General features: G+C 54.8%; 6 protein-coding genes across 6 annotated transcripts; 1 reads left to right on the plus strand and 5 right to left on the minus strand.

Moving 5' to 3' along the window:
* Positions 1–434: 434 nt before the first annotated feature.
* Positions 435–3,665, minus strand: P170DRAFT_425511 (Na+/H+ antiporter Nha1; the record flags this gene model as incomplete). Its single annotated transcript, XM_024847639.1, has 1 exon — positions 435–3,665. The coding sequence occupies one exon, from the start codon at positions 3,663–3,665 to the stop codon at positions 435–437; it is 3,231 nt and encodes a 1,076-aa protein (XP_024706564.1).
* A 1,444-nt stretch (positions 3,666–5,109) lies between these two features.
* On the minus strand, positions 5,110–8,021 carry mvp1 (sorting nexin Mvp1). The gene is made up of 5 exons (XM_024849135.1): positions 7,282–8,021; positions 6,478–7,230; positions 6,279–6,421; positions 5,637–6,230; positions 5,110–5,576 (listed from the first exon to the last, which is right to left on the minus strand). The coding sequence occupies exons 1-5, from the start codon at positions 7,778–7,780 to the stop codon at positions 5,367–5,369; spliced, it is 2,199 nt and encodes a 732-aa protein (XP_024706565.1). The 5' UTR covers positions 7,781–8,021; the 3' UTR covers positions 5,110–5,366.
* A 139-nt stretch (positions 8,022–8,160) lies between these two features.
* On the minus strand, positions 8,161–12,147 carry P170DRAFT_407044 (uncharacterized protein). The gene is made up of 3 exons (XM_024846663.1): positions 11,892–12,147; positions 9,035–11,844; positions 8,161–8,976 (listed from the first exon to the last, which is right to left on the minus strand). The coding sequence occupies exons 1-3, from the start codon at positions 11,962–11,964 to the stop codon at positions 8,278–8,280; spliced, it is 3,582 nt and encodes a 1,193-aa protein (XP_024706566.1). The 5' UTR covers positions 11,965–12,147; the 3' UTR covers positions 8,161–8,277.
* A 244-nt stretch (positions 12,148–12,391) lies between these two features.
* Positions 12,392–15,530, plus strand: P170DRAFT_455498 (uncharacterized protein). The gene is made up of 2 exons (XM_024851530.1): positions 12,392–12,615; positions 12,676–15,530. The coding sequence occupies exons 1-2, from the start codon at positions 12,451–12,453 to the stop codon at positions 15,352–15,354; spliced, it is 2,844 nt and encodes a 947-aa protein (XP_024706567.1). The 5' UTR covers positions 12,392–12,450; the 3' UTR covers positions 15,355–15,530.
* Positions 15,531–15,822: 292 nt separating this feature from the next.
* Positions 15,823–16,752, minus strand: P170DRAFT_163541 (uncharacterized protein). Its single transcript, XM_024842581.1, has one exon. The coding sequence runs from the start codon at positions 16,587–16,589 to the stop codon at positions 15,861–15,863; it is 729 nt and encodes a 242-aa protein (XP_024706568.1). The 5' UTR covers positions 16,590–16,752; the 3' UTR covers positions 15,823–15,860.
* amdX (putative C2H2 transcription factor (AmdX)) lies at positions 16,680–20,590 on the minus strand. The gene is made up of 3 exons (XM_024842580.1): positions 20,349–20,590; positions 16,920–20,279; positions 16,680–16,855 (listed from the first exon to the last, which is right to left on the minus strand). Exons 1-3 carry the CDS (start codon positions 20,440–20,442, stop codon positions 16,770–16,772), a joined length of 3,540 nt encoding a protein of 1,179 aa, XP_024706569.1. The 5' UTR covers positions 20,443–20,590; the 3' UTR covers positions 16,680–16,769.
* Positions 20,591–25,624: the final 5,034 nt, after the last annotated feature.

A 25,624-nucleotide genomic window follows, 5' to 3' on the forward strand; every position in this document is an offset into this window, starting at 1 on the left:
AAAGGGCCGCTGAAGGAGTTTATAGATAATCTCCCGTTTCTATAAAACAGGCACAGATTGTCCCTCGTAAATAACCCTGCCGTACGTATACATATCTTACATGTCATGGTGAAGCAAGAATGTTATCCTCATATAAAAGAAAAGTCTATATATTAAACAGAAACCAAGTCTGTTCATTCTAACAAATTAAGGGATATTGAAACACAGAAAATAATGTCAAGAAGGAGAAAAGGAAAGAAAAGCTGCCAAAAACTTCTATACACATCAAACTCATGGAAGAGGTTCGCTCAGTCAATGCAACACAGGAGTCGAGGGTCCAGCAGGAAGCCAAGCATGAGGGAGCAACGCCACCTCACCGAATCACGGTTCCTCACCGCCCTTTTGACTTTTCTCCGTACGATCTTTCATGATATAGAAACTCTTCTTTCTAGTCTTCAAGTCTCTCTACCCTTCTCGCCACCCCAGGAAATTCGAGGCCGGTATCCTTGGTTCGATGACCCCGATCCGTTGCCCTCGCTGGAACTTCCCTCGTCGGTCTTGGTTCGCGCAGGCTTGGTGCCATCCGCAAAAGAGATCTTGCCGGGCACCTGACGGAAATCGCCGTCATCCTCGCTGTCGGATTCTTCATCCACCGCCTCGTCCGAGTCATCTTCACCAAGGGCGGCTAGACGACGGCGACGTTCAGCCGGAGTCTCGCCGGTATCGTCCAGATCGGCTTGCTGAGGAGGTCGAGTGAGACCGGCCGCTTCTCGCAGCTTCGAGGGCGGTACACGCGCCGTACCGTCGTCTTCGGAATCTCTGCGCGGGCGAGGACTAGCAGGCCGGTCCAGAGCGCTGGTGCGGCGTTCGTCGGCAGCAGTTCCGCGAGTGAATCGAGCGAGGGAAGCGGCGACATTGCCACCCGGTGCACCCCGGTCGGATCCCTCATCAGTCAGGTCGCTGCTATCGGTAGTGAAGTCATCGTCGTCGTCAGCTGCGGGAGCGGCTGGTTGTTGAGTGTCACTGGCCGGTGCTTCAGTAGGCACTCCGACGGAGGAACGGCGGCGCTCCTCCTTGATGGCCTCCTTCTCCTCGCCCCGGGCGACGTCCTTGACTCGCTCTGGAGCATCGGTTTCCTCGACCATCTCACGACGGGCCTTGGGTCCGAGGCCGCGAAGCTGGTTGACGAACTCGTGCTTGTTCATGCGCTGTCCCTTGTGACTCACTCCCTTCTTGTCAATGTTGTCGTCGTCAGCCACCGTGAAACGAAGTCCATCATCAGCAAGCCAATCATCGTCAGCGGCTTTCTTGTTCTTGGCAGCCTGAGAGGACTCGGCTTCTCCCTGGCCAAACCAGGTCCCCATGCGCACGAGACCACGGCGCACTGGGGCAGCGGCACCGGTATCGGGTTTCTTCTCCGGCGTGGCGGCGGCGGCAGCGCCTGAAGAAGTTCCGGTTGAGGGAATGGAGTATTTCTTGATAACCTCTCCGTCCTCGTCCTCGACAATGATGGTGTTTCCGAATTGGTATGCGTGAGCCGAGCGAGGCTTTTGCTTGGGGGTCTTGCGAGATGCGGCCTCTCCACCGGTCTTCTCGGAAGCCGGACCAGGTTGGGGTCCATCCTCGGTAGCGCGGCCCTTACCGAAGCCCATCCAGTCGCCGAATCGTTTCCGGGCCTTTTCGAAAGCAGTCTTATCCTCCGGCACGGGCTGCACGCCATCTCCACTGTCGGGCTTGCCGTTGGGCTGGCTCGAGGACTTGGCAAGCTCTTCGGACTTCGCCTTTTGTACCTTCTGCCGCTCTTCCTCAACGTGCTGCTGCTGCTCGGTAGGGGATTTGTGACTGATGTTCTCCGTTCTCAGAACATTACCGTCCTCGTCTTCAATGACCAGGTTATGTCCTTCCAAGTACACTTCAATGCCCGCCTCGCGTCCGAAGCGCTCGCGTTCCTTGGACGGCGGGGAGCCACCGCGCTCAATCTTCTCGCGTTCGGCCTGTTCGGCTTCATCCTGGGCCTTCTCGTCTTCGGTCTCCGGCTGGCGTTGAGGTGCAATTGCAGACTGACTGATAGGACCACCGGCCCCGGCGTCGCGACGGCGACGGCGACGAGGTCGTTGGCTACGCGGCCTTCCGGGGGGTGAGTCGGCGTCCTCATCACGCTGCCGGCGCAGGAAGTTGCCGGGAACGCCGATGGGAGGAAGGGTACCCGGGGGATATTCCGGTTCGTTGGACGATTCCTCCAGCTCATCCGCCTTGCGGAAGGACATGGAGCCCTTGGCGATAGACTGCACACGGGGCAGACGGTTCATCCAGGACGGACCCTCTTCGTTGGCCTGCGTGTAAGACAGCGTGATAGTCAAGGTATTGATACGCTTTCCGAGAGTAAAGACGGCAATCGACGAGCCGTGCACCAGAATAGACGAGATGACCATGAAGGTTGTGATTGGCCATATCAGCCGCACGACATAATAGTCCGGTGATCCAGCTTGTGGCAATTCATTGGTCGGATCCGGTTGGGTGTTGCCGTTCTCCAGTTCGGCTCTCGCCAGGATGCAAGCAAAGATGGCACCGACTCCGATGGGTCCAAAATGCCCGGCGAACAGGGCTTCTCGCCATGTTTTTACATCCGGTATGATGGGTTTCAGGATCAACATGATGGGGATTCGACGGAAGAAGATGACGAGGATGGCAATCACAACTAATCGCCACGGGGTCAGGCCGATGTCGGGGTTGTTGTAGTCCTCCCAGGGAATAATGGACCCGAAATAGACAAAGTACGCCAAGTTGAGCAGTAGATCGATGACGTTGGACACGTGTGACTCTTCCGTCTTCTCCGTGAACCAGCCATCGTTACTGAAGCCGACACCGCAGGCGAACCCGATCAGAAGATCATCCATACCCAGCAAACTACCGGATCCCGCACAGAACACGGCCAGGACGAAGTAAAACACCAGGAAACTCTCACGATCGATCAGCTGCTTGCGCTCCGCAAACTTGATGGCATGACGCGCAAAGTATCCGATCAGAAAACCGAAGATGGCGCCGACGATACATTCGTAGAGAATGGTGACACAGAACCAGTTCAGGGACACCTTGCCGGCATCGGGACGGTAGTGCAGAATGTAGAATGACAGGTAAATAAAAGGGAAAGCCATGCCGTCATTGCAGCCGGATTCGGCGGACAGCAGATCTCGCAAATGCTTGGGGACTCGCTTGGCGAATTTACCCTTACCGACGACGGAGGAGGCCAACACGGGATCAGTGGCCGTCACGCAGGCGGCACACACCAGGGCCTCGAGCCAGGAAAGAGGCGCCATCCACCAGATAAACAGACTCGTGATCAACCAACCCCAGGTCATGACGGGCACCAGCAGCAGAAAGACCGACTTCCAGTGACGCTCCATGTAAGCCTTGGGCAGTTCGACGCCGACGGCAAAGCATTGTACCACCAGGACAATGCGGGAGCATTCGAGCGTGATCTTGTCTACATTTCCCCATTCCATGGGATTAAAGAGATTCGCCGCATGGGGCCCGAAGATGATGCCACACAGGGTCGCGACCGTGGCCTCACCGATATATAGTTTCTCCTTGACAAACAAGGAGCACAGCATGAACAGGCCGGTGAACCCGCCCAGGATCATGTACGCCAGGTGAGGCTTATCGATATCCAAGTGTTCCCACGCCATGATTGGACTGGAGGGACCAAGTGGACCTGGTCGGGAGTCTTGTAATCTAGAGCTCGAAGCGTCCCTCCGCGTGCAACAGCTCTTGCCAAGGTCCCTGCACTCTTCCGGCTCTGTCGTTTATCGCTTGTTTCTTTCCTGGCGTAGGATGTCTACCTCTTTGTTTATGGCTTTAAACTAGGGGTTGAACACCCCGAAAATCGGTCGGCTTATCGGACAACGGAAGAATCAGGTCCGACGTAGATCTCGGCATGCCTCGGAGAAAGGGCAAGATAAGTCCGAAATGATGACGCGCGAGGCGCCTTGGAAGAGGGAAAGGGTCGAGGGCTTTCTCGCAGTCGTTCGGGGGAGGGTAAGGTGGCCGTCACTCTGCAAGGGGGGAGGATGATCGCTTAGTGGCAGCACTCATGAGGGAAAATTTGACAGAGGGAGGCGGATTATGAGAAAGTATAAATTGTGGAAGGGCACGAGGTGAGGGAAGCAAACGAGGGTAAAAAGGGCAGAAATCCGGATTGTGATTGGAGCCAGAGGACTTACCTGGGACAGATCGAAAGATCGCTCTCCGTGCAGGGCGGAGAGGCAATCGACAGATAGCAGCGACGCGGGTAGACCCAGACAAAAAAAAAAAAAATAAAGAAAGAGACAACGGAAAAAAGAGGGTAAAGAGGGGGTCGACAAGAAAAGACAAGAAGGACAAGAGAAGACAAGAGAGAACAAGCGACGACAAGAAGCGACCAGAGCAGGACAAGAGTCTGGGCAGGCGAGGAAGGGAGAGAGGGGAGGCGAAGGAAAAATCAGGAAGCGAAGACCAAGAAATCGCAAAGTCGGGCCAAGACCGACATACTGATTCTGATGACGACGGAGGGAAGGTCTGGGGAAGACGAGCAGGTCGGACGAAGGAATCAGCGGCGCCCAGACGCGGCAGGAGGAGACTCGGCGGGGATTTGCTGCTCGCACTCGCGGCTTGGCGGGGCGGACCCTCGGGACTAGTGCTGTTAGTGCGAGCGTAGTGAGCAGGTTGTTGGCTCGTACCGCTGGATGACGAGATCTTGGAAGGCGTAGTGTTCAGGCCGTGGCCCACGCGAAGTGTCAGGCAGACAGATGATGACCGGCAGGAAGAAGGAAAGAAAATGAAGATGGAAAAGAGACTCGGCATACATTCTGTTTGCAATTTCCGGCGATGCGGCTTAGTCAGGCCGGATCCCGTGCCCAGCCCTGCAGGGCTGCCAAGACTACTGATCTCGCATCCTATTGGCCGCCACTCGCCGTGCCCCCACTGCAGAGCCCTCAGGTACCGATACCTACGAGAGAGGAGCTTGTCCACAGTGCGCCAGGTCACCGGTACTTCTCTCGGATGTAACTGCGGAAGCTACGGGTTACCTGGGCTACTACCTAATACCCTACGCCGTAGATAGGTAGCTATACTGAGGACTTCGGAGATGGAAGCGCACCAAGACGCCGGTCAGATATGTCGCCTGCAGCGACCGCTGCCCGAGAACAGTCAAATTTAGATCAGTCTCCAAAATATGTCGCACGTAATCGAAATGGGGAACGAGCAAAATCAACAATGTATCCGGCTAAAGTGTCACACGGCTGAGCATCGACAGGCGCCGTCAAACGCAGAAAAAACCTCGACTTGGAAAGCAAAAAATGACCCGTCAGATGGCAAATCAGAACTCCTCGACCAATCAACTCGTCACTCGATCAGTCCCCCAGCGGCATCCCTTCCACTTGGTCACTCAAGGACCGCCAGTTGTCAGCCTGCAGTTCCGCGTATTTGACCCGCTCCTGGCTCCAGTCCTGGTGCAGGCGGCTGATGTGATATTGGCTCTGTTGGAAATACACCAGCTCGTCACGGATGCATTCCCGGATGAACACCCCGCGTGCATGTTGCTGCACAATCGATTCCTTGTCCTGTCCCCACCACGTGTTGGATTAGTCTTCACCCCACTTTCGAGGGCTACGGCGGCTTACCTTGAAAATCGATTCCTCCACCTTCTCGATCTCGCCCGGCTTGACGGTGCCCTGGGGCCGAGTCCGCAGGTCCTGCAGCTTCCGTTCGTTGGTCTCGATGCGTCGCTCCAGCTGGGGGATATTACTGCGCGCATATCGGTCTCGTCGGTCGAACATCTCCCGCACGCTGACCAGGCAGTCCCGCTGGCGCTTGAGGTCCTCCAGAATCCCCGTCTCCCACGCCCGTGCCTCGTCCTCGAGCAGGCTTTGGCTCGCCGACAGATGGCTGGCGGTGGCTTTGATGCCCTCGTTCAGCAGAGGGACGTCGTTGGTGTCGATAGCATAGGTGTCCCGAGTCACTTCCGTGAGCGATTGCAGTCCAAGCGAAAACCGTAGATGGTCCGCAGCCAGCCCTTCGTTGCGCTTGGCCAGGCGGTCAAGCAGCGTGCAAAGATTGATGTACACCTCGGCCGACCGTTTGACGCCGCCTCGCACCGTCTCAAATGTGTCCGTGAGAGTAGCCGGGAGCGAGTCCTCTAGGTCGGGAGGAAGAGCTTTGCCGGTGAATTCATCCTGAACCGAGAGGTTGGCTTGCTTCCGCCACACAGAAAGCTCCTAACGTCACGTCAGCTAGATGCGCTCAAATCACGAACAAATACATACCGTGGGCACGGTTAAAAACATGATGACCAGCTGTTCCTGGCTGAGAACCGGATGCCGAACAAGGGCGTTGCTGAACCGAACGAGTCCGCGACGTCGCTTTTCGAGAAATGATGTAGAGTCCGCTGCAAGGTGAGTGCCATTGACTTCAATCGAAAAGAGGTGAGTAAGCTTATTTGAGCAAGCCTTTGCATTGACGTACCTGAGATTCTCTTCGGGGGGAGAAGGGGCAATTGTCGGAATGGGTATCGTTTGTGAAGGCAATCCAAGAGCCAGACAAAATCGCTGTAGCGTCGGATGACGGTGCTTCCTCTACGGGCGGATTTCACCTCGTAGTTGCGATGCTGGAACATAAACATGCCCTCCTTCTCCGGTAGCAGAGTGACCGTGATCAGCTCTTCCAGGTGTGGACTGGCCACACGGCCAATTCCCAGAGACCGGCGACGAGCATTTGACTCGCCTTGGTCATTGCCCGAAGGTGCAAAGCCACCAAGTCCAGCTTGGACAGGCCCGCCTCCAAGCCCACCCGCATCGGACGGATTGCCGAAGCTTCCGCCCCAGCCGAACCCTGCGCTGCTGGCAGCAGATTCCGTATCCGTTTGACCATTTGCGCGGTGACTTGATGTCACCTCATTTCGGCCGCCCTCCTCCCCGGGGCGACTGGCCCAAGCATTCGTCGTCGACCGCACGCTCCCGTATCCATTCAACACCGGGTGGCTGGATTCCGTTTGCGCATGGGCATGGTCGCGGTGAAGCTCCGGACTACCCCAAGGGTCGGACTCGAGGCCACCCAATGTTTCTCGACCTGATCTGCGGGAATGTGCGGAGTTCGGCTCCCGGACTTGCGTGGAGCGGGAAGGGGGCGTGGCGGGTCGTTCGGCGGGCTGATCGGAGGTGGCCGATTCCTGTTTCGCGTGCAGTGCATCAAAATATGAGCTCCGAGGAGTCGGAAGCTCTGTGTCCAAGTTAGCAAGGGACCTGGATGACCGTCAAAGAGAGCTCTTACTTTTGCGTCGATCATCCACCGCGTCAAACGTCAAATCCTCGCCTTCCTGCGCAAGACCCACAAGTGCCAACAGCACATTGAATTCGCTACGACCCAGGCCATTCGCGTCATCACCGTCGCCCGTAACAACGAGATTGAGAATCTTCGCTTGATCGGTGGCGCTTAGTCCGCTGCCCGACAGAATTTCCCGAACGGAGGTTAAGCCCACCCGGGCGCCGACGCGATCTCCACCCGATAGCACCAAGTCGTAGGTATCAATGTAGTTTTCGGGAACATCTGACTCGGGCAGTAACGTTTTCACGATCTCATGTCGGGCGGTCCGCTTGCTTGCGTTGTTGTTCCATGGCGAGCTCGAACCGTCGTCGTCTGCGAATAGGGAGGACGAGCCCAGGGCGGAATTACCACCACCGAAGGGTTCGTCGGCGAAAAGAGAGGACTTGGATCGCAGGGCGGATTGACCCCCGGGCGAGTCCTCTGGGGATGTGCCGAATAATGACATGAGGAGAGATAGTTATATTCAGACGAGCGACGCAGCGAAGAACTGCAACAGGCTTCTGTTATTCGAGGAGCGGAGTTCGGCGACAATGATGGGGGGATAGAGCGGATAACGCAAGCAACAGCAGTGACAAAAAACAAGTCTAACGGCTCCCAAACAAAGACGGGGCACAGATGCCTGGATATGGATTGGCAACTGAGAGAGACGCGATGAAGCACCAGAGGGAAAAGGACCGGCTCTCCCCAGGAAGTGAGTGAGGGAGTGATAAGGACGAGGGAGCAGAACGAGTTCCTTGGGGGGCGGGCGGTGGACCACGCTAGTCTATTATTGGACAGCTATGACGATATCATGTTTACCCATGTGATTTCCACACAGGAGTCTATATGTTATATATTTTATATATGTCAACATCGCATTGGTATACATTGCCCGCATATCACGAAAAATAAAACTCCGAGCCCATCCCATAACGGGGTATCTATACATGTAGTGTTCATTCATTATATGCCTCCCTCGCTGGAGCTCTCGACGACCGGCTCACTCGTCTCTCGCCCGGCTTCCTCGACGGAGCTCACGGTCAAGTATCCTTTCTGCACAAGGAGATCCTGCCACTCCTTTTTACCGGTTGCGAGGAGAGGCCCCGGGTTAGTGTCTGGAGGAAACCACCGCTCTTTTCGGGTTTCGGACTTGCTCCCCCCTTCGAGGGCCGCTCGACTCGCTCTTGTCTTGCGAACCCGCTTTGTTCCTTGTCCTTGCTGCGAGAGGAGTCCGCTAAGTTGTAATCGATGATGTTCGAGTCGCAGGTCAAACGCCATGATGGCTCGGATATAGGGTGCTAGGTCCTCTACAATAGGACCAATTCCGTTCTCGAAGGATGGAGCCAAACGCCCTGTGGGGATGGGAAAAGCGTAGTCGGCTCGCATGACGGGCTCGAAGGCCCTTAAAAAGTCGGCGGAGGTAGGGCCTGTTGCCTTTGCTCTGGTGATATTTGCTAAAACTTTAGTCGATTGGGAGGTCTCGACGTCCATTTCATGTTGTGGTCGGGAGATTTTCTCCAGAAGAACTCCAAAAGTGCCCCCAATGGCTTTTGAGAGTAGGGAGTAATCGGGGGTGAGGTCGGCGCTCAGTAGTTGGTGACCTTCTATGTAGTTTGTCCTCTGTTTCTCGGAAAGTTGAGGCATGAAGGTATCAACAGGATCCTGCGAGTATCAGCATTGACAGGTCCGGTATTTTGTCCAAGAGAAAATCCCAACTTACCATGCGGTGATCAAGAGAGCAATCCGAGCCCAGGATGTCCAGAACACTCCTCATCTCGAACAGGTCGTCTTGATGTCGTAGTTGTTCAAGTCGTTCCTGGTTAGACTGAGGGGAGGGGGTATAAGATGAGTGTTTGCCCAGGCCCGCTAGCCATTCGCTATCTTGAAGACTCAGTTGCCACCAATCCAGGGACTCCTGTTGAGGCTCGACCAACCGGTCTAAGCTGTTGCTCATCATCATATCGCGACTGAACCAGCCCATGAATCGTTCATAGGTGTTCAAACTGAGCACTCTCACTGGATGACCATCGTGGTCCAGATCCACCCCTGGTGGCCATCTGTCAACCAACCAGTCAAGGCCAGATTTCTCGCTGCCAACGGCCATTTGACACCAAAAATCTAGCTCCATGATCGATCGACGGAGGTCTTTGCCCGTCGCAGTGTAGAGATCATCGATGGCTTCTCGTTTGACCATGTGGCCCTCATTAGCGGTCAAAAGAAGCAGGTAGTCCACAACGAGGTGCTGTGGAGGAGCTCGGTATCGGAGAATGGCATGAAAAGAAACATCGCCAAGAGGAATGAGGCTTTCGTCGTTGCAGGTTATAACGATCGGCCGTTTTGATTGCTGGATGAGGGAGAGAACGCCTGACCAGAATTGTCTATCCTCGTCGAACAGAACATCCGCTTCCTCCAAAAGGATCAAAGACTGCTTCTGATGACGAGAACGCTTCTGGTCTGATTCTTTTTCAGGCTCCTTTTCCGGAGACTTGGCTTTTTTCTTCGGCGCTTTCGCTGGGACCGACTTGAAGAAACCCGCCAGCTTGTTCTGCTTAGTATCTTCGGACGCCAGACTTTGAGGCTCAGTGTCAGGAGTTTGGCTATTAGAGCGCTGTTCGCCAGAGCCGACATGCTGTACGAGGTGGTTCCGTGTCATGTCACCAACCCGGTCTAGGATATCCTTAGCGCTGCGCCTGTTTCCCGGGGTTATCTCGAAGACCTCGAAGTCAAGCTCCTTCGCCACCGCATAGACGGATGCAGTCTTTCCACATCCAGAGGGACCACTGAGTAAAATTGCATTCGAAACACGGCTTTTGTCGGTCCCGGATTTGGAAGGGCCACTGGCCAAGTCTGCAGGCCTAATGACGGACTTTTTGGTCGGAATTGTTACATCGCCAGCCAGTTCATCGTCGGAGCCACTAATCTCACCAAGTTCAAACGCTTCATCTTCACTCGAAATAATAAACCCGTCGAGTTTATCTGACTTCTTGCGTTTTTTCCGTTTCTTTTCGTCTGACTTTCGTTTCGCTTTCTCGGCATCCTTTGAGATTTTACCAGTGTCGACGGCAGATACCATGAGATATTTCAACCAGTCACGTAGCATGGATGCTTCTCGGGTAGGTTGAAGAACGTCGTCCGATGTATTGGGGGCGTATTTGTGAGCCCAAAGAAGGCTATCGTACTGTCCGCGATCAAAAGCCGTCATCGAGATCTTAAGGGATGAATGCAGCTTTCGAATGGCAGGATGGCAGGTACTGCTCAGGGAGTTTTCGTTTGGCTTGGACAAAGATGGCGGAGAGAGTTCTTTGGTGACTGCCTTTTGCAGAATGGCCCCACTGGCAATGGCTCTTCCTGGGATTCGCAGAATTGGTTCTGTATCATGATCGTAGCCCTGCACTTCAGGCGAAAGAACATTCTCCTTGTTATGGATACAAACGGCTGCCATTTTGGCTTTCTTTAGGTGCAGGTCCAAGGAAAACTGGGTCCGTAAAGGCTCCGCATCGATTCCGCGAATATGCGTCAAATCCTGTGGAGGCCATATTGGCTGAACAGGTTCCGGAGATTTAGGCTTGGGTCGGAAACTGGTGAATGGTGTCGGGTAAGCGTTTGCCGGTTTTCTACCCGGATTCGAGCCATTGCTAGCTGGGGTCGATGCCGGAGATTCAGTAGCTGCTGTGGCACCCTGTCCAGAGCTATGGTCAGACAAGGGGATCGGCGGTGTATCTGGTTTGGTGGCCTTTTTCATGAAGAATGGGTGCGTAGGTTTAGGAGGTAATTGTTTCTTGGGGGCAGATGTCGGAGCAGGAACCACGCTAGGAGCGCCGTGCTTTCTTCGTCCACCGATGATCTCATCGATCAATGCCCCAAGGCGTTGTCTAGCTTCACCATCGGTACCATACTTGACAACAAGCAGTCTCCTTTTACCGCCGTCTTTCTGACCATTCGTTTTCCCACGCTTGCTGACTCTTCTCTTTGGCGTCTCGTCGATTTGTTCGGGCCCCGGTGAGCTCAACAGCTTTCCGTTCGGGAATAATTTGACCGTTTTTTGTCTTGAAGATCTTCTTTGCGTCAATTCATTCGCGGTACCAGAGTCAACTGACGTATGTGCGATGCAAGTGCTTGACTGTTGTTCTGATTGCTCTTGGGAGTCGGGGTTGTCTTGGACGATAAAAGTAAGCCCCTCTAGGGCGGGATCGACTGGAGGCTCAGACACCGAAGCTGGTTGGCCGTGATCTGATGAGGGAGTCCCCTTCATCAGGGTATTTTCACTTTCCGAAGTTCCATTGATTTGCTTGCCAACTATGAAGTTCGCAATCGACCCAGCCTGGCCCTTATTGTTCGACTTGTCTGTCTTGCGCCGTTTCCTTCGCTCCGAGTTAGGATCTTGTTCAAGTGTAGCGGGGGGATTCTGGTGAGAGCCGTATTGTAGGGAATTGGTCGAGTGAGAGAGATTGTTGCCCGCGTACGATTCGGTTTTTACAGAGGGTTGAGGTTCGTGTATGGCGGTGCCGTTAGGAATATTCGCGGGAGCATCTACCGGAAATCAGTAAGGCAAAGTGAAAGAAGAATGAAGATAGGACCTTTCCGAAAGAACGGGTGGATGTTGCGTTCCTCGCTTTGCTCCATGGCCATAGGTCCCGGCAATATACCCATTGGGTGAGCTAATACTCATCGCATTAATAACAGTTGCGTAGAGGCGGGTAGAAACATGGAAAGTAAGATCACAGAAGAGGTCTCTGACGGTGTGTTTCAAGTGATATGGCGGAGTGTAGAGGGGATAATGTAAGTGGTGGAAGGGGTGTTGTCGCTGAGAGAGGCATCATTGAGGGAGCGACACGGCCGACGACGCACCAAAAAGACGCGCAGAGGCGCGTCTGCTGCGGGCCACTTAATGACGGGGTAGTTGCCTGAATATCGTGGCATCCAGACATGTAATATGCAATGATGAGTCAGCAGGATGCATAACGTGCATGGATCCAACGCTAGCCGTAAGGGGTATAGACTCGGCGCCGGAGGAACTGAAGATCCAGAAATTTTTCGGGATGCATCGAATTGAATTTGTTCATGCAGCTTCGTTGATCCAGCGTTCAGCGGCACCCGTCGCGCATTTTGATATTCCACGGTATAGATTCTGCTAAGATGGATTTGCAACCGCCGTCGGTGCTGGCTCAATTGCCTCGCCCCTTGCAAGCTTCGACTGGAAAAATCCGCATCGGTGAAGTGCATGGATTGGCCGACTCGAAAAAGCGCAAGAGATATGAAGTGGCCGTCGCAGTCGATGGAGAGGCTGTGAACATTTACAATGTATGCACTCGAGTTGCGCTGGAAATGTAGCACAACTTGCTAAAATTCTGAACTTTCTAGGTTCAAACTCCGAAGCTGGTTACCTCCTATGCCGTCCCACCGCAGTCCTCGTTTTCATGCCAGCCATGCTCGGTGCGCAGAAAGCTTTCGAACAAGCCCGTTGTCAAGCGACAGACGTATGTCGCAGTGAACCCTCAGCGCGAGATCAAATCGTTTGTCGAAGAAAGTGGTGGAAATGGATCGACTGCACCCGTGATTTCTTCCTCGTCCTTCTCCGTGAAGGATTCGGATAGCCCGGCCATCTTTGTCGGTTTGGTTCCGACTGCCTCTGGTGTTGATAGAGAAGATGATTCGTTCGATGTGCTGGCTGTTCACGAAGACGGTCGTGTGCGCCGGCTGGCAGCTGATCTTGCGACTCAGCGATGGAGCATCCGACCTAGCGAGCTGGCGCAGGGCTCGTCCGATACCGTGCGTGCATGCTTCCTCGTCGAATATGAGGACGCGAAGAAAGCGCTCCTAAAGAAACGCCAAGACCTTGCGACTTTGGCTTTGGGAGACCTGACGAACTCCGGCGTGGATGAGCCGTCGATATTGCTGGTCGTCTCGCACCCTACCGGATCTCAACAAATCAAGCTGAACAACGTGAAAATCTCCATGTTCTCCGTTCCTGGAAACGTGTCGCAGACTCGCCTGGATGAGAGCCAGAAATTGAGACACCTCATCACTGTCAGCATCCCCGATATCGACGCCGAAGAGACGTTTGAGAGCAATGGGTTGGAATGGGATTTCCACGCCGCATCGGCGGGGCTGAACCTCTCTTGCCGGAAGGGATTTATCAACTTCGATCTGTCCCAGTACAAGCCAACGGCAACTTCCAAATTCATCCTCGACGACGAAGAGTTCTCCTCGGTCATGCGAGTTTCGCCGCAGACGGTGATCGGAGCCGGCAAGTCGATTATCGCATTGTTCGACACGCAGTACAAGTCGATCCAGCGAAGTATCGCCTTCGACGATGTCCCTAACATCTCTTCGAGCCCCAAGGCGCCCACAAAATTCATCAGCTATTTCGCGAAGCTTGGCATTGCCGTCGCAGCCAAGGGCAACATCTTGTATGGATTCGACTTGAGCTCCTCGCACGCGACACTGGCTTCGTCCGTCAAGCGACCCAGGGACGGTCTTCTGATCGACGCCATCGGACGCGGCATTGGTTCCTCCGCCTCGCAATGGGACGCAGCTTCCAAGAAGCCCCGCGTCGAGCAGGTGAACTCGCTGGGCCTCAATTCACAGGAGCAGATCGACCGATGGAACCAACTGACCACCGACCTCCGCGAATCCGCCAAATCCAAGGATGCTGGCGCCTTTGACCGCGCGGTCCAGGCCTATTTCAACGTGGACGACTCGGCGAAGCTGCCCGCACGGGGTCAATACGTTAACGTCGAAGTCACCCTGTTCCTCCTCACGTTCATCTTCTCCGTCCAGGATGCCGGCAGCAGCCAGGACAAGCTCTCCGCCTCGTCGACCTTCCGCCTGTCCATCGACTTCTGGCCGTCCGAGACCTGCGAATGGCTCATCCAGCTCGGCCACCTCTCAGCAGACAACGTTGAGATTGCCCTGCGCCGGTCCCTCAAGCCGCGCATCCTGCCCTCCCTCCCAGTCGGCTCTTTTGTCCAGGCGCTCATCGACTCCGACGCCACTCTCCAGCGTCTCCTCAGCGTCCTCCAGGGTCCCACGATCTTCAACCCGGACGAACTCGCCTACGCGCTCAAGACCTTCCTCAACACCGCCCACGCGCGCTCGCTCGCCCTGGAAGAAGAGACGGCAAAGACCCTCGCCATCACCTCCGGCGAGGAGCCCGACCAACCCGACCAATCCGCCCTCACCACCAGCACCAGCACCAGCACCATCCAAGACGCCCTCAAAGATATCTTCCTGGGCCTGAACACCACCATCCAGAAGATCCACGCCCATCCCGCCCCCGCCATCACCCACTCGATCCGCTCCGCCCTCTCGCGCACCGACATCCTCTCGCTCGTCCACCACCTGCGCCTCTCCCTCGCCGTCGGCGGCCACACCACCCGCTTCACCGAGAACCCTCCCACCCCGATCTCGCCGCACCAGACCACGCCCACCCTCTCCCTGGACACCATCGCCACGCTGCTCAACGCCTCCGTCGACGCCATCGGCCCCTCCGGCTGGATCTCCGCCTCCGCGGACCTCGCCGATGCCCCGACCCGCGAGATGGACCTCATCGCCGACATGAAGTCCGAGGTCTCCGCCGCCCTCGCCGGCGTCGAAGAAGCCGCCTACCTCACCGGCATCCTGCGCGAATACATCCGCTACACCAACAACGTCCACAGCCTCGCCACCCCATCCACCCGCGGCAAGGCCTCCATCCCCTCCTCCTCCTCTCACGACAACACCACCACCACCACCACCACCACCACCACCAACACAGACCTCCAGCCCGCCTCCGATGCCGAACCCCCACTCTCGACGCGCGTGCGCCACGAGAAACTCAACGGCGCAGACCTGATGGTCTTCGGGGCCGGCGACGAGGGCGCCGAGGACGGCGACGCCGCTGGAAAGCTGCTCCCGCTATCACTCAAGGGCGCGAACGACGTCTCGCGCACCAAGGTCAAGAAGTCCACCGGAGAAGTCAAGGCCCGGAGTCATCGTGAGATCGGGTACTTGAAGCGTAAGGCGGTCGGGAAGTATTCGTTTGAGAGGCTTATTGTATAGATTAGATCAGACTTTTTCTTTTCCAGTTCTTTTTTTTTTTATTAAAATATTCTATCTGTTGTTGGTCTTATTGTGGTTGGCATGGTTTTTATGTGTGTAGATGTTATTTCCCCACTTGTCTGTCTATCTGTTTAGTAGGTAGATGTGATAAAAGAAAAATGGAGTTAAGATTTTTTGGGATTATTCTGTCTGGACTTATTTCATATACTGAGACAGTTCTATCTCATTGTAGATTATCATAGCGTTTACCGATGCAACATCCACGAAGACCTTTGCTCACTCTATAGACCTGCACATCTACTCAAATATTTAAACCACACCAATAAATTGAAACACTTATATACACAGAGTAATTCGTCTCACTATATGCACAAAAACAGCCAGATATATCACGTATCATATCAAGCCCACACAGACCACGACAGGTAATTGAATACCTAGCAGCGACAGTGCTCACACGCGAGCACATGCATATCCAGTCGAACCAAAACCAGCAGTCAATCACGTCACGTTTCGAGGGACGCCGTGGACATTGGTTCGGATGGTGCGCGTAGATCAGATCGTTCATGGTTCATTTCATCTTCGTATTGGGAGCTCATCAAAACAGGGCACAAGAGGATAGAGCAGAGTGGCAGGTAAGGTGCGATCGGGGTTGAGACATCCGCCAGAGAGTGGGATGATTGTCGTCTGAGCCCGCTTATCCTTCGTATCAAAACAGACAACACAATGCAATGCGTGCAGATCGAACAAGAGGAATCATGACACAGGAAGAAAAACAGACATAAAACATACAGTGCAATGAAAAAAAAGACATCGCTCGCAATGGTGAAAACAAAGGTTACAGGCGGAATGCAGATAAAAATAGGCCGTATCTCAAGGACTCTTCGAGTTGTCATGCCAAATCGTGTATGACTCGGACAGTAGAGACGTGGTACAGGTCGGGTTGGTAATATCAAGCCGACCGCAAAGTCCCCGACATGGCCAACATGAAAGGCGAGAAAAGGTTCGTGAAAATGCAACGGAAATAATAATAGAAGACATCCACCCTTCCATAGAAACTCCGGCATCTTGCTTGTCGTCTCAAGTCGCATTGAAGAAAAAAGAAAGAAAAAAAGCACTCCGACAGGGAACGCTTCCACAGAAATTCTTGCATAACCCCTCGGGAATAGACCGCAGTAGAAACTTGAAAATAGTGTAACAGGTCGAAAAAACCATCGCATGTCGGACAACCACATAAACTTTCGTCTAGGCAAGCATCAAATCATTACTTGCCCAGAGGGGCGGCTTCATTGGTAAGAAGGACGGCGAGAAAGAAGAGCAACCCAGTCATGACACGTAACCATACCGCAGGGTGTTGTGAAACCCCAAAAGCAGAAACGGCGCAAAAATCAGCGATAGTGTCATCTCACGTCGGTTCAGTTGGAAGCCATGGCCGAGCTTTCGGAACGCTCCTTGAGGCGCATAGCTTGCGCTTCAAGCGAACGCGCCATCAACTTGATGACTATGAAGGAAGTTAGATGACATCACCGAATCCAATAAGAACGAAGACTAAAGGGCAAACTAACCTGGCCACACAGCAGCTCGATCAAGAAGGCTTGCTGTGGCGATGAGTATCTTGCAGCCATATCCTCCTTCCACAACGCTGGGAAGCCGCTGTAAGACACTCAGAGCTGACACGGTCGCACTGCTCTGCACCTCTCTCTGCATTTTGCTTTCAACACTTGCGAGGATTTCTTTGATCTTGTCCAACAGTTTACAATCTTCCTCCTCCAGTAGCATGGCATTGGAGGCCTGTACCAGATCAACGTTGTCTCGGCCTAGAACCCCCAAATAAGGACCGACGCGCTCCTGCACCGTCGTAATCCATTCCGCCAGGACCTGGGCACAGTCAAAGGCGCACATGGCACACTGGATTGGCAGCTCCCTGCACGTGAATTCGGCAAAGGTGTTCCCAAGTCGATCAGACATGGATATGGAGTCTGCTGCGTAGAATGCAGCTTTCCGTAGATGTCGCTCTCGTTTGGACTGGCCGGGCCGATACACGCCCATCAAAGTCTCCGTGGGATTCTCCCGGGTTGGGGTTCTCGAAATGGTAAGGTCTCCTACCCCCAGATCGGCCACCGAATCACGGCGAATGCCAGGTTGCTGAGTGACATCGGTCATGGACGGGTCCAAAATGTCACAAGGCACGTCCTCGGCGTGATGCACGATTTCCGTGCCCCGTGCAAGCTCATCTGACATCGCGTTCCAATCCCTCTGCCAGAAAGCCTCTTTGCATCGGCCGAGGTTCACGAACAACCGCACGTAGGCAAGGTCCAGAAGGGGAATGCTGTCGGCGGAAAGCGGACCCGCCCCATAAGGGTTGGGTCGCTCTAGACTGTGGAGGGGGTTGTTGGCCCACGCGGTCTGCCATGCCCTTAAGGCGGGCTCAATGTGTCCTTGCATGGCATCGGTCTCCCTTGCCGTCCACTGTCGGCCCATATGACGCTGCCGGGTTTCCCAGATGTAGTTATGGAGCGCATAGATAAGAACGAGGCAACCAAAAGTGCTAAGCTTCAATTCGCTATTTACAGCCTCGTCACTAGTGGTGGGATTGCCTGGAGAGCTCGACTGGACCTGCTCTCGATGACTGGCGGTCAGGAGAGTCGTCAGCGCCGAGGAAAAGGATGTGGTGCTTTTCGGTGCGAGATGACCGCCAATTTTCCTCCACGCCTGCGGTGATTCGGCGGCCCAGACGTCCTCTTCACATGGCAAATCCAGGCGGATTTCGGAGTTGGTGAGAGCCGGTGCATGGTTGTACGCGGAAACCAGGAAGCACGAGAGCGAGAAAATGGCATAGAGAGTACGTTTTCGTTCTTCCACAACCTTCCAATCGAGCCAGTCCTTTCGTTCTTGGGGTGGCCCGAACGGTGATGAGCCCCATCCTTCGGAATCCATCATCCCAGACCCGGCACCGACGGCGGTATTCAGATATTCTTGAGGAAGATCCTTGGGGTCCAGGTGATGGGTCAGGTCAGCCGCGCGCGCGAGACTTACCAACGCCGCGCAGTGCGTGCTGGCAATGTCGGCCGAGGTCTTGTCCCCGCAGGTGTGACCGTAGATGACATTGAGGAGCATGGCCTGCACCAACCAGAGGGGCGTGTTGTGGACAGAGTTGTCACGTCCGGCGTGACCACGGCCCAGAGCGGCGGACATGTCGGCTTTCCGGCGTTCCTCCAGATACAGCTGGATCATCTTTTTCGCGGCCTCGAAAAGGTCCTTGGAGGCAGCCGTGTCGAATTCGTAGAGGGCACCGATGGCTGCCATGGAGAGAATCAGGCAGCCGCCACCTCCGGCGACACCGGTGGAGCTGAGGTTCAGATGGCCACTGGGGGTGCGAAGGTTGTTCGTGTATTCGGGAGCCTGGAAGTTGAGGGTTGGGATGTGGAGAAAGGGCATATGAGGGTGGAAGTAGGTGATGTAGGCGGAGATGTAACGCTGCATGTCGGAGGTGCTGGGCAGTTGACCGGAAGCGCTGTTGAAACTAGGACGGGAAAAGAGGTCGCGGCAATGGATCATGCCGCTGGCGGGCTGGGAGTACTTGCGGTGACTAAAAGCGGAGGGGGTGGCCATGCTGGCTAATAGAGCCTGTCGTGTGGAGTCTGTAAAGGTATCCGTTGAGGTTGCGGAATGGTGAGTTCGTAAGGCACTATTCGCGAAAGGCAGGTTGAGAGGATTAGGAGATTCTCCGTTTGTTGCCATAGAGGATGATAACATACTCTGCGAATGTCCACCCAGAATGGGCTGGCCCACCGACGTCATGGATGGAGGGGTGGCATAGGTTTCAGCAAACGGGTTTTGCGCCATCAAGGACTTGGGAGAGACGGTTTCCGGCGGGATTCCTAGATCGTTAAAGGCGGGCGAGGTGTAATCAACGGAGAATTGGTTGGGCGGCCCCGTGTGCGCTGGGAAAGGGTTGTGCCAGCTGGCCGTGGAGATGGAAAATCGATTGGATCCGTCCATCATCGCCTCACTGATACCGCTCTGGCTACCCGTGCTCATGGCTGAGGGAGACGACCCGTCTAGTGCCGATTCATTACCTTTGCTCATCGGCATCGAGGGGTCAAATCCGTTCATCCACTCGAATCCAAAGTCGTCCTCCATCATCGGGTCGGCGCTGGTCGGCATGGCATGAGCCGCCTGCGCGTATGGGGAGGACGGGGAGTCATTTCCATAGGCCTGCGGCGAACCACCGAAGTGTAGCTGGGCCGGGTTAATCGTCGTGCCATGGCCCATGAACATATCGCTAAAGTTTACATCGAAGTGGCCAACGGGGGCGGTGCGAAGACCGCCAGAAAGGTCCATGGGCAACCCCTGCGTTTCGAGCTTCGCCAGCCCGTTCACCGGAGCGTGGTTGCTGCTGAATCCGCGATAGTCCAGGCTGGACCCCAGCGGCGCCGACCCCAGGCTGGGATGATAAGCATGGCCGGGAGCCGACGGGGGTGGGTTAGTGGCATTCGCAATGCCTAGGGAAGCAGCGTCTATATGGCTAATGGTATTGGCCCGGGGCCGCATTGTGCTGGCGGCGTTGTTGCTGACAATGGAATTCTTGCGAACGCGGTTGGCTCCTGTACCTGCGCCGCCGGTGCTTTCTCTACGAGCATTTCTAGGGCGCGACGACGGAGTCGTGGTCATGTGCAGCTTTTGCTGATGTCTCAGCAGCAGATCGCGCCGAGCAAAGCAGCGAGCACAATCCGGGCACTCAAATGGTTTTTCCTTGGTATGTGACCGTTCATGGCGTTTCAGATGTTCAAGCCGAGCAAAGGACCGACCGCATGTCGTGCAACCATGCGGGCGTGGCTTGTCGGTCTTGGGAGGCGGTATATTGGCGTTGGCATTGGCCTGACCGTTGGCGCTATCGGCTTTCTTCGCAGTGTCTTTCGACGCTGAAAAATCCGGACTGTTGTTAGTAAACGGCGCGAGCAGCAAAAACAACGAAGACTGCTAGAACTCACTGGACATATCCGCAGGGATCTCACTGATGCTTGCGAGATCCTCAACTTTGGGGCTACTGCCCAACTCTTGACCCACCATCGAGTCTACTAGCATGCTATTTCCCGGCTATACACCGAAAAACACAGGGCGTCGGCGTTCGTATTATGAGACAGAGACCCGCGCCGAAAGGTCTGGAGCTTGAGAATCCACTTGCGAAAGCAGGGACCCGAGGGAATGGTTTCAATATCGATACTCGAAACAGCGACGATCACGGTCTAAGCATGGACCGGTTATTCTGTGTTCCATGAATCCAGTAAGCAAACTATCACCGGCGGAAGCTTGGTAGAAATAAAAGTCCGGCGATCAGCGCACGAGAGGACGATGGCGTAGACTATGATGCTAATGACGGTATGGATAATATAATACTGCCGTCATTGGCGTTTCCGTGGAAGGAAGCAGAGATAAGACGGGAAACTCAAGGGAAAAACCAACCAGTCAATCCGGGGCGCAGAAAAAGAAAGCGAAACAAGAACTCGATCCAGGACCGACTTGAGGAGCTGGCCGGTGGGCAATCGAACGATCCGAATGTTGATTGCGGGATGACCGGACGGAGGAACAGGACAGTTAAAAAAGGAACACGGGCGCGGAAAGTGGACGGTGGCGAGGCGGTTCCTGGGGAGCTCGATCTTTGGGAACTTTCAAACGAGCGCAGCAATCAGCAGGGGTTAAAGTTTGGAGGATCCAGGGGAGCGGCCACGGATGTCAACTCACCGAGCAACGTGCACAAGAACGGGCTAGAAAGCATCGATCCACGAGATCCGATCAAGGGAGAGGCCGAACCGACGTTGAACGGCGATGACTGGAATGCGTCGTTGCAACGGGATGTAGGATGTGGTGTGAGGCGGATTGGGAGAGGTAAGCCGGAGATAGCCGAATGGGGAATGGAGGACGGAATTGATACGTGCGGCAAGGAAGGGGGGCAAAAGGAAGTGGGCTGGGCAGTCAATTGATAAGGGAGGGGCGGACGGGGAGGTATGGTGGGGAAATAGGAGGGAGGGAGAGGTGTATAGAGGGAGAGGGAAAGGGAGAGGACGAGAGAGAGAAGAAGCAGAAGAGAGGAAAAGGGAGGATGGAGAAGTAGCGATCGGACAGAGAGAGGGAGAGAGAGAGAGAGAGAGGAAGAGAGAAAGGTTGTTCCAGGCGTAAAGTAAAAAAGAAAGCGTGCAGTCAAAGGACGAGAGGCAAGGAAGGTCGACAAGTACCTCTTCTTCTCTACAGAGCGTCCGAACTGGCACTACCGGCCTTTAGCTCAATTAGTGGGAAGGAACTAAATCTCGTACAGCCCTTAGTCAACCTCGCACGGGGAATCTTAATGGACCATCAGGACGCAGTTGGCCCGATAATTTATTTTGAACGGGATGAATAATAATCAGCATTATATTATTATTATTTTTTGGAAGATGAAATGAAATGAAATAAATGATTTATTTTCGGTTTGACTGCTGACCGCGGGCTAACCGCCTTGGAGCGATGTACGACCGGCCGGTCTACCCCAGCGACTGTCGCGGGATCACCCACGAAACAGCAGACGCTCTTAGTAACGCCGCCCGCCAATCACACCGACCCGCCGGGGCCGCAGTGGGGCGCGCCAGTGCTAGTGCGCCGACTGTTGCAGGGGAAGCATGGGCCATGACAGGCCCAGAGCCAAGCCCGCTCCACCCTCCCGGTCACGGGGAGATTCGCTGGTTGGGGTGACCGTACCGTCACGCCTCTTCGGGTACGTCCTCGGCCGTATCGATACGCCCGTCCGCGAAGGGGTTGGGGCACTTTACCGGTGACCTGCCTATGCCGGTTAAGTCCCTCCGGTTGGAGTCAAGCTCAACCAGAGTCTCGCTGCGCAGATGAATGGACAGGGTCAAAAGTCAATGGCGACGAGGGACTCCCGACTCAACCCTCTCCCGCTGTGTCTTCACTAGACCCCCCGAGGAAGGACTCTTCACGAGAGTAACCAAGGCGCATGTATCTCGGAGGGCAATGCCGCGCGTGGAAATTGGTCCTTAATTTCGCATGATTAACTTTGCCCGTGCCGTCAGTCAGCGTCCCTTCGGATGAATACTGCGTAATGACACCTTGCCGTTTGCTTTGTTTGTACTTCCTACCCAGGCTGGACCCCGTCCGGAGATGCCTTCAATACTTGCTTTTCTGACCGACCTGCCCTGACGGTGACGGCACCAACGGTTCGGCCAGCTTCCGATCAATTCAGGATGCTGAGTCGGCGGTTGCACAAATAGAAAGATAGGCAGGAATCAGCAGCCGAAAGCTACGACAAGATAGCTGTCAGCCACCAGATAAGATACCCCGATCCCCGTTACCTAATATTACCGATCCGTACGATACCTCGGGGAATGCATGCATGCAACCAGCCCCAGCCCCTTGGCTGTTGCTGCTGCCTGGTCTTGACTCTTGCCTGCGGGATTCCCAGTTGCCTTGTATGCAAAGGGAGGTATGTATACGCCGTACGACTCCGGAAAATTGACACTGGAGAGTGAGATGTCATAATCTCTTCAGTCCAGTATGTGCTCCAGCAATGTCGAATTGAGAATGTGGGCATTGGGTCACTGAATGTCGTAAACACGCATCCAAGATAGACATGACCTTACCTACTACCTTACTCCGAGCGCTGGCAGTTACCGGTGAGCGCGCAGGGGCAGGAGGCAAGGTACGGCGAGTTCTGCGAGTACACCGGGATGACTAAGACCGAGCAAGGGGTATCGTATCGTATGGTAAGACGCCGGTGGATCGTTGTCGAACGTGGAATTCAACCCCAGACCTCGTGACGCCCGATTATTGTTTGGATTATTGAATGTTTCGGGTTTGCCTTTTTTTTTTTTTTTTTTTTTTTTTTTTTTTTTTTTTTTTTTCTATTCATTCTCCCTTCCACGCCCTTGCCGGTAAGGCCGGGATTTCACTCTGGTAGACATTCCGGGATGGATGATGGCCCTTACTTGGAACAGTTTAGAGGGATTATGGATCATTCTTGGAATGGACATAAAGAATGAAGAGCCGAGGGCAAGAAGACAGAAGACAAAAAAAAAAAAAAAAAAAAAAAAAAAAAAAAAAAAAAAAGTGGCTGCTGATGGGGTGGCGGTTGGCGCCGCATCATTTGCCTCCAAACGAGCCGGGTCTCAGCAATCCATCGATCGTAATCATTCCCAATCCCGGGTCTTCCCCCCAAACCAGAGCCAATTGATACTACATCGTCCATCAGAGGTCATTACTACTCCGTGGAAAGCGGTCTCAACAGGAACGGAACGGAACCTAAGGTCACGGCGAGGGTGGCTCCTGGCTTGACTCAAGGAGGTAAGCCAGCCAGGTTACCTGGTAGGTGAGCAGCAGGAAGAGCGACCTAGCTTTTGCGCCATTTTGTGGGGAGAGCAAATGAGCAACGGGCGAGGTTCGTGTGGGGGATTTCCCAGGATCCGGCCGACTAGGAGCCAATGGCCGCCGTCCGATCCGGCGCAGGTGGTGGGCCCCTGAGGTCATCGCTGATCAATCATGGCCGGTGGCATCCCCGGGTGTGTTCATTTTGGTTTTTTCTTTTTTTTTTTTTTTTTTTTAATTATTATTTTGGATTTGGCTTCCTGCGCCCACCACCAGTCGTCTCGGATCCATTCTCTGGCTCGACCAATCACACCGCGGGGGGTATTTCTCTCGGTGGACCGCGTTCCCTGTCAGAAACCAAAACCTGCGAAACGAAAGGCCCCCCCAAAAACCCGACCTATCAGGCGCGGTGGGCTGTGGTCTCCATCCACTGAAGACTTGGCGACGCCGTCCGCGACGAGAAATTCGGAAAGCTGGTGGTTGCGCTACTCCAGATCGTCGAGCGGCGGCGATTGGTCGCCAGGCCCGATGTTGGATGATCCAGGCTGGGACCTTCCCCATCCATGCGTCTCTCCCCTGGAGCCGAGCCGGTTCCCAGGGCACTGAGGTCACGGCTCGAATTTCTAGAACTTAGCCACGACCGGCGGCACCGGTGGGCTCCTGTTGATCTTTGTTCGTTTTCTCTTTCTGCCTCCTTTCCACGCTGGCAGACGAGGTTAAACTTCGGACGGCTAGGCGCTTTTTCGCCTTCCAGCCTAATAATTTAGATGCGACGGACAAAGGAGTCCTTGCGGCCCTAGTGGCAAGTCCGTCGAACAAAGGATCTAACCGCGAACAAAGAGAACGCAGAGCTACCCACGGCTTTGCCCGGCTCCAAATACCTCGTTTCCGCCATCGCATCCGGCATGGCCAGGGAGCGACAGCTCGCCGCCAGACTGAGTTTCGTTTCCACGTCCATCGCCAGGCGCACGTTCGGAGCCCCCCGATCCGAGGGAACGCTGATGATTTGCGGAGCGTGAATTTATTTCCAGCCGCTCTCACTGGTCCGGCAGCCAGACGGGCACGATTATCCGAAACGGGTGAATGATGGCGCAGGGAGGCTGCACGAGGGCCGTGAGACAGGTCAAGGATTAGCCGCCGTCGTTTGCATGTTGGGGCAACGTTCCATCCCACGCTATGACGTTGATAATCTCCGGTGCATGCGACTCGGCAGCGTGAATCTAGATCGGATGCTCTTTGTCCTTTTGCCTTTTCTTTCTCCTTGCCGCTCGCCCCCGGTCGTTTTCCACTTTCCGCTGTATTTTCATATCCGGAGTTAGGGAATGCAAAGGAGCATGCATTGGCATCCGTCGATGAACTGTCCGCCTTGATGTCATGACTCGTCCGCAGCCGGTTTCTCTGGCTGGCCACGTCGGTAGCTGTTCGCACGGTCCTCCGCGCATGGTCTCAGACCCTCGACACCTCAGGCCACGCAGGGCCGAGCACCTGACGCGTTGAGTTTAGCTACGGCCGAGTCAGGTGGCCCCGGCTGGCGCTCCTCGATCGAGATGCGTGTCCGACCTCGTACTACGAGTCCATGCTGACGATGCTCTAAAACGTGTCCACCCTGGATCTGCGAGAAAATCACGTCCACCGTCGCCACCCCTGATGCAGTGCCGACGCCGTTCTATATATTTCCCTTAGTAGCATCCATTCCCATCATGCTATGCCTCATACGACCTTCATCGTCGTCGACTGCATGATGATCTTCCTTTGGCGTCTCCCAGGCGCTTCGGTGCTCCTGCTTATTGGATGCGATCGACCGTTACTCTCGGCGAATTCAGGGCTGTCGAGGTGTTGACACACCCCCGTCGTGTCACCCTTTTTGGGGTTTGGGGTTCAGACTTGGGCTTGAACTAAAATCCACTGCGGCCCC

The sequence above is a fragment of the Aspergillus steynii genome (assembly GCF_002849105.1).
Source record: "Aspergillus steynii IBT 23096 chromosome Unknown P170scaffold_3, whole genome shotgun sequence".
NCBI lineage: Eukaryota > Fungi > Ascomycota > Eurotiomycetes > Eurotiales > Aspergillaceae > Aspergillus > Aspergillus steynii.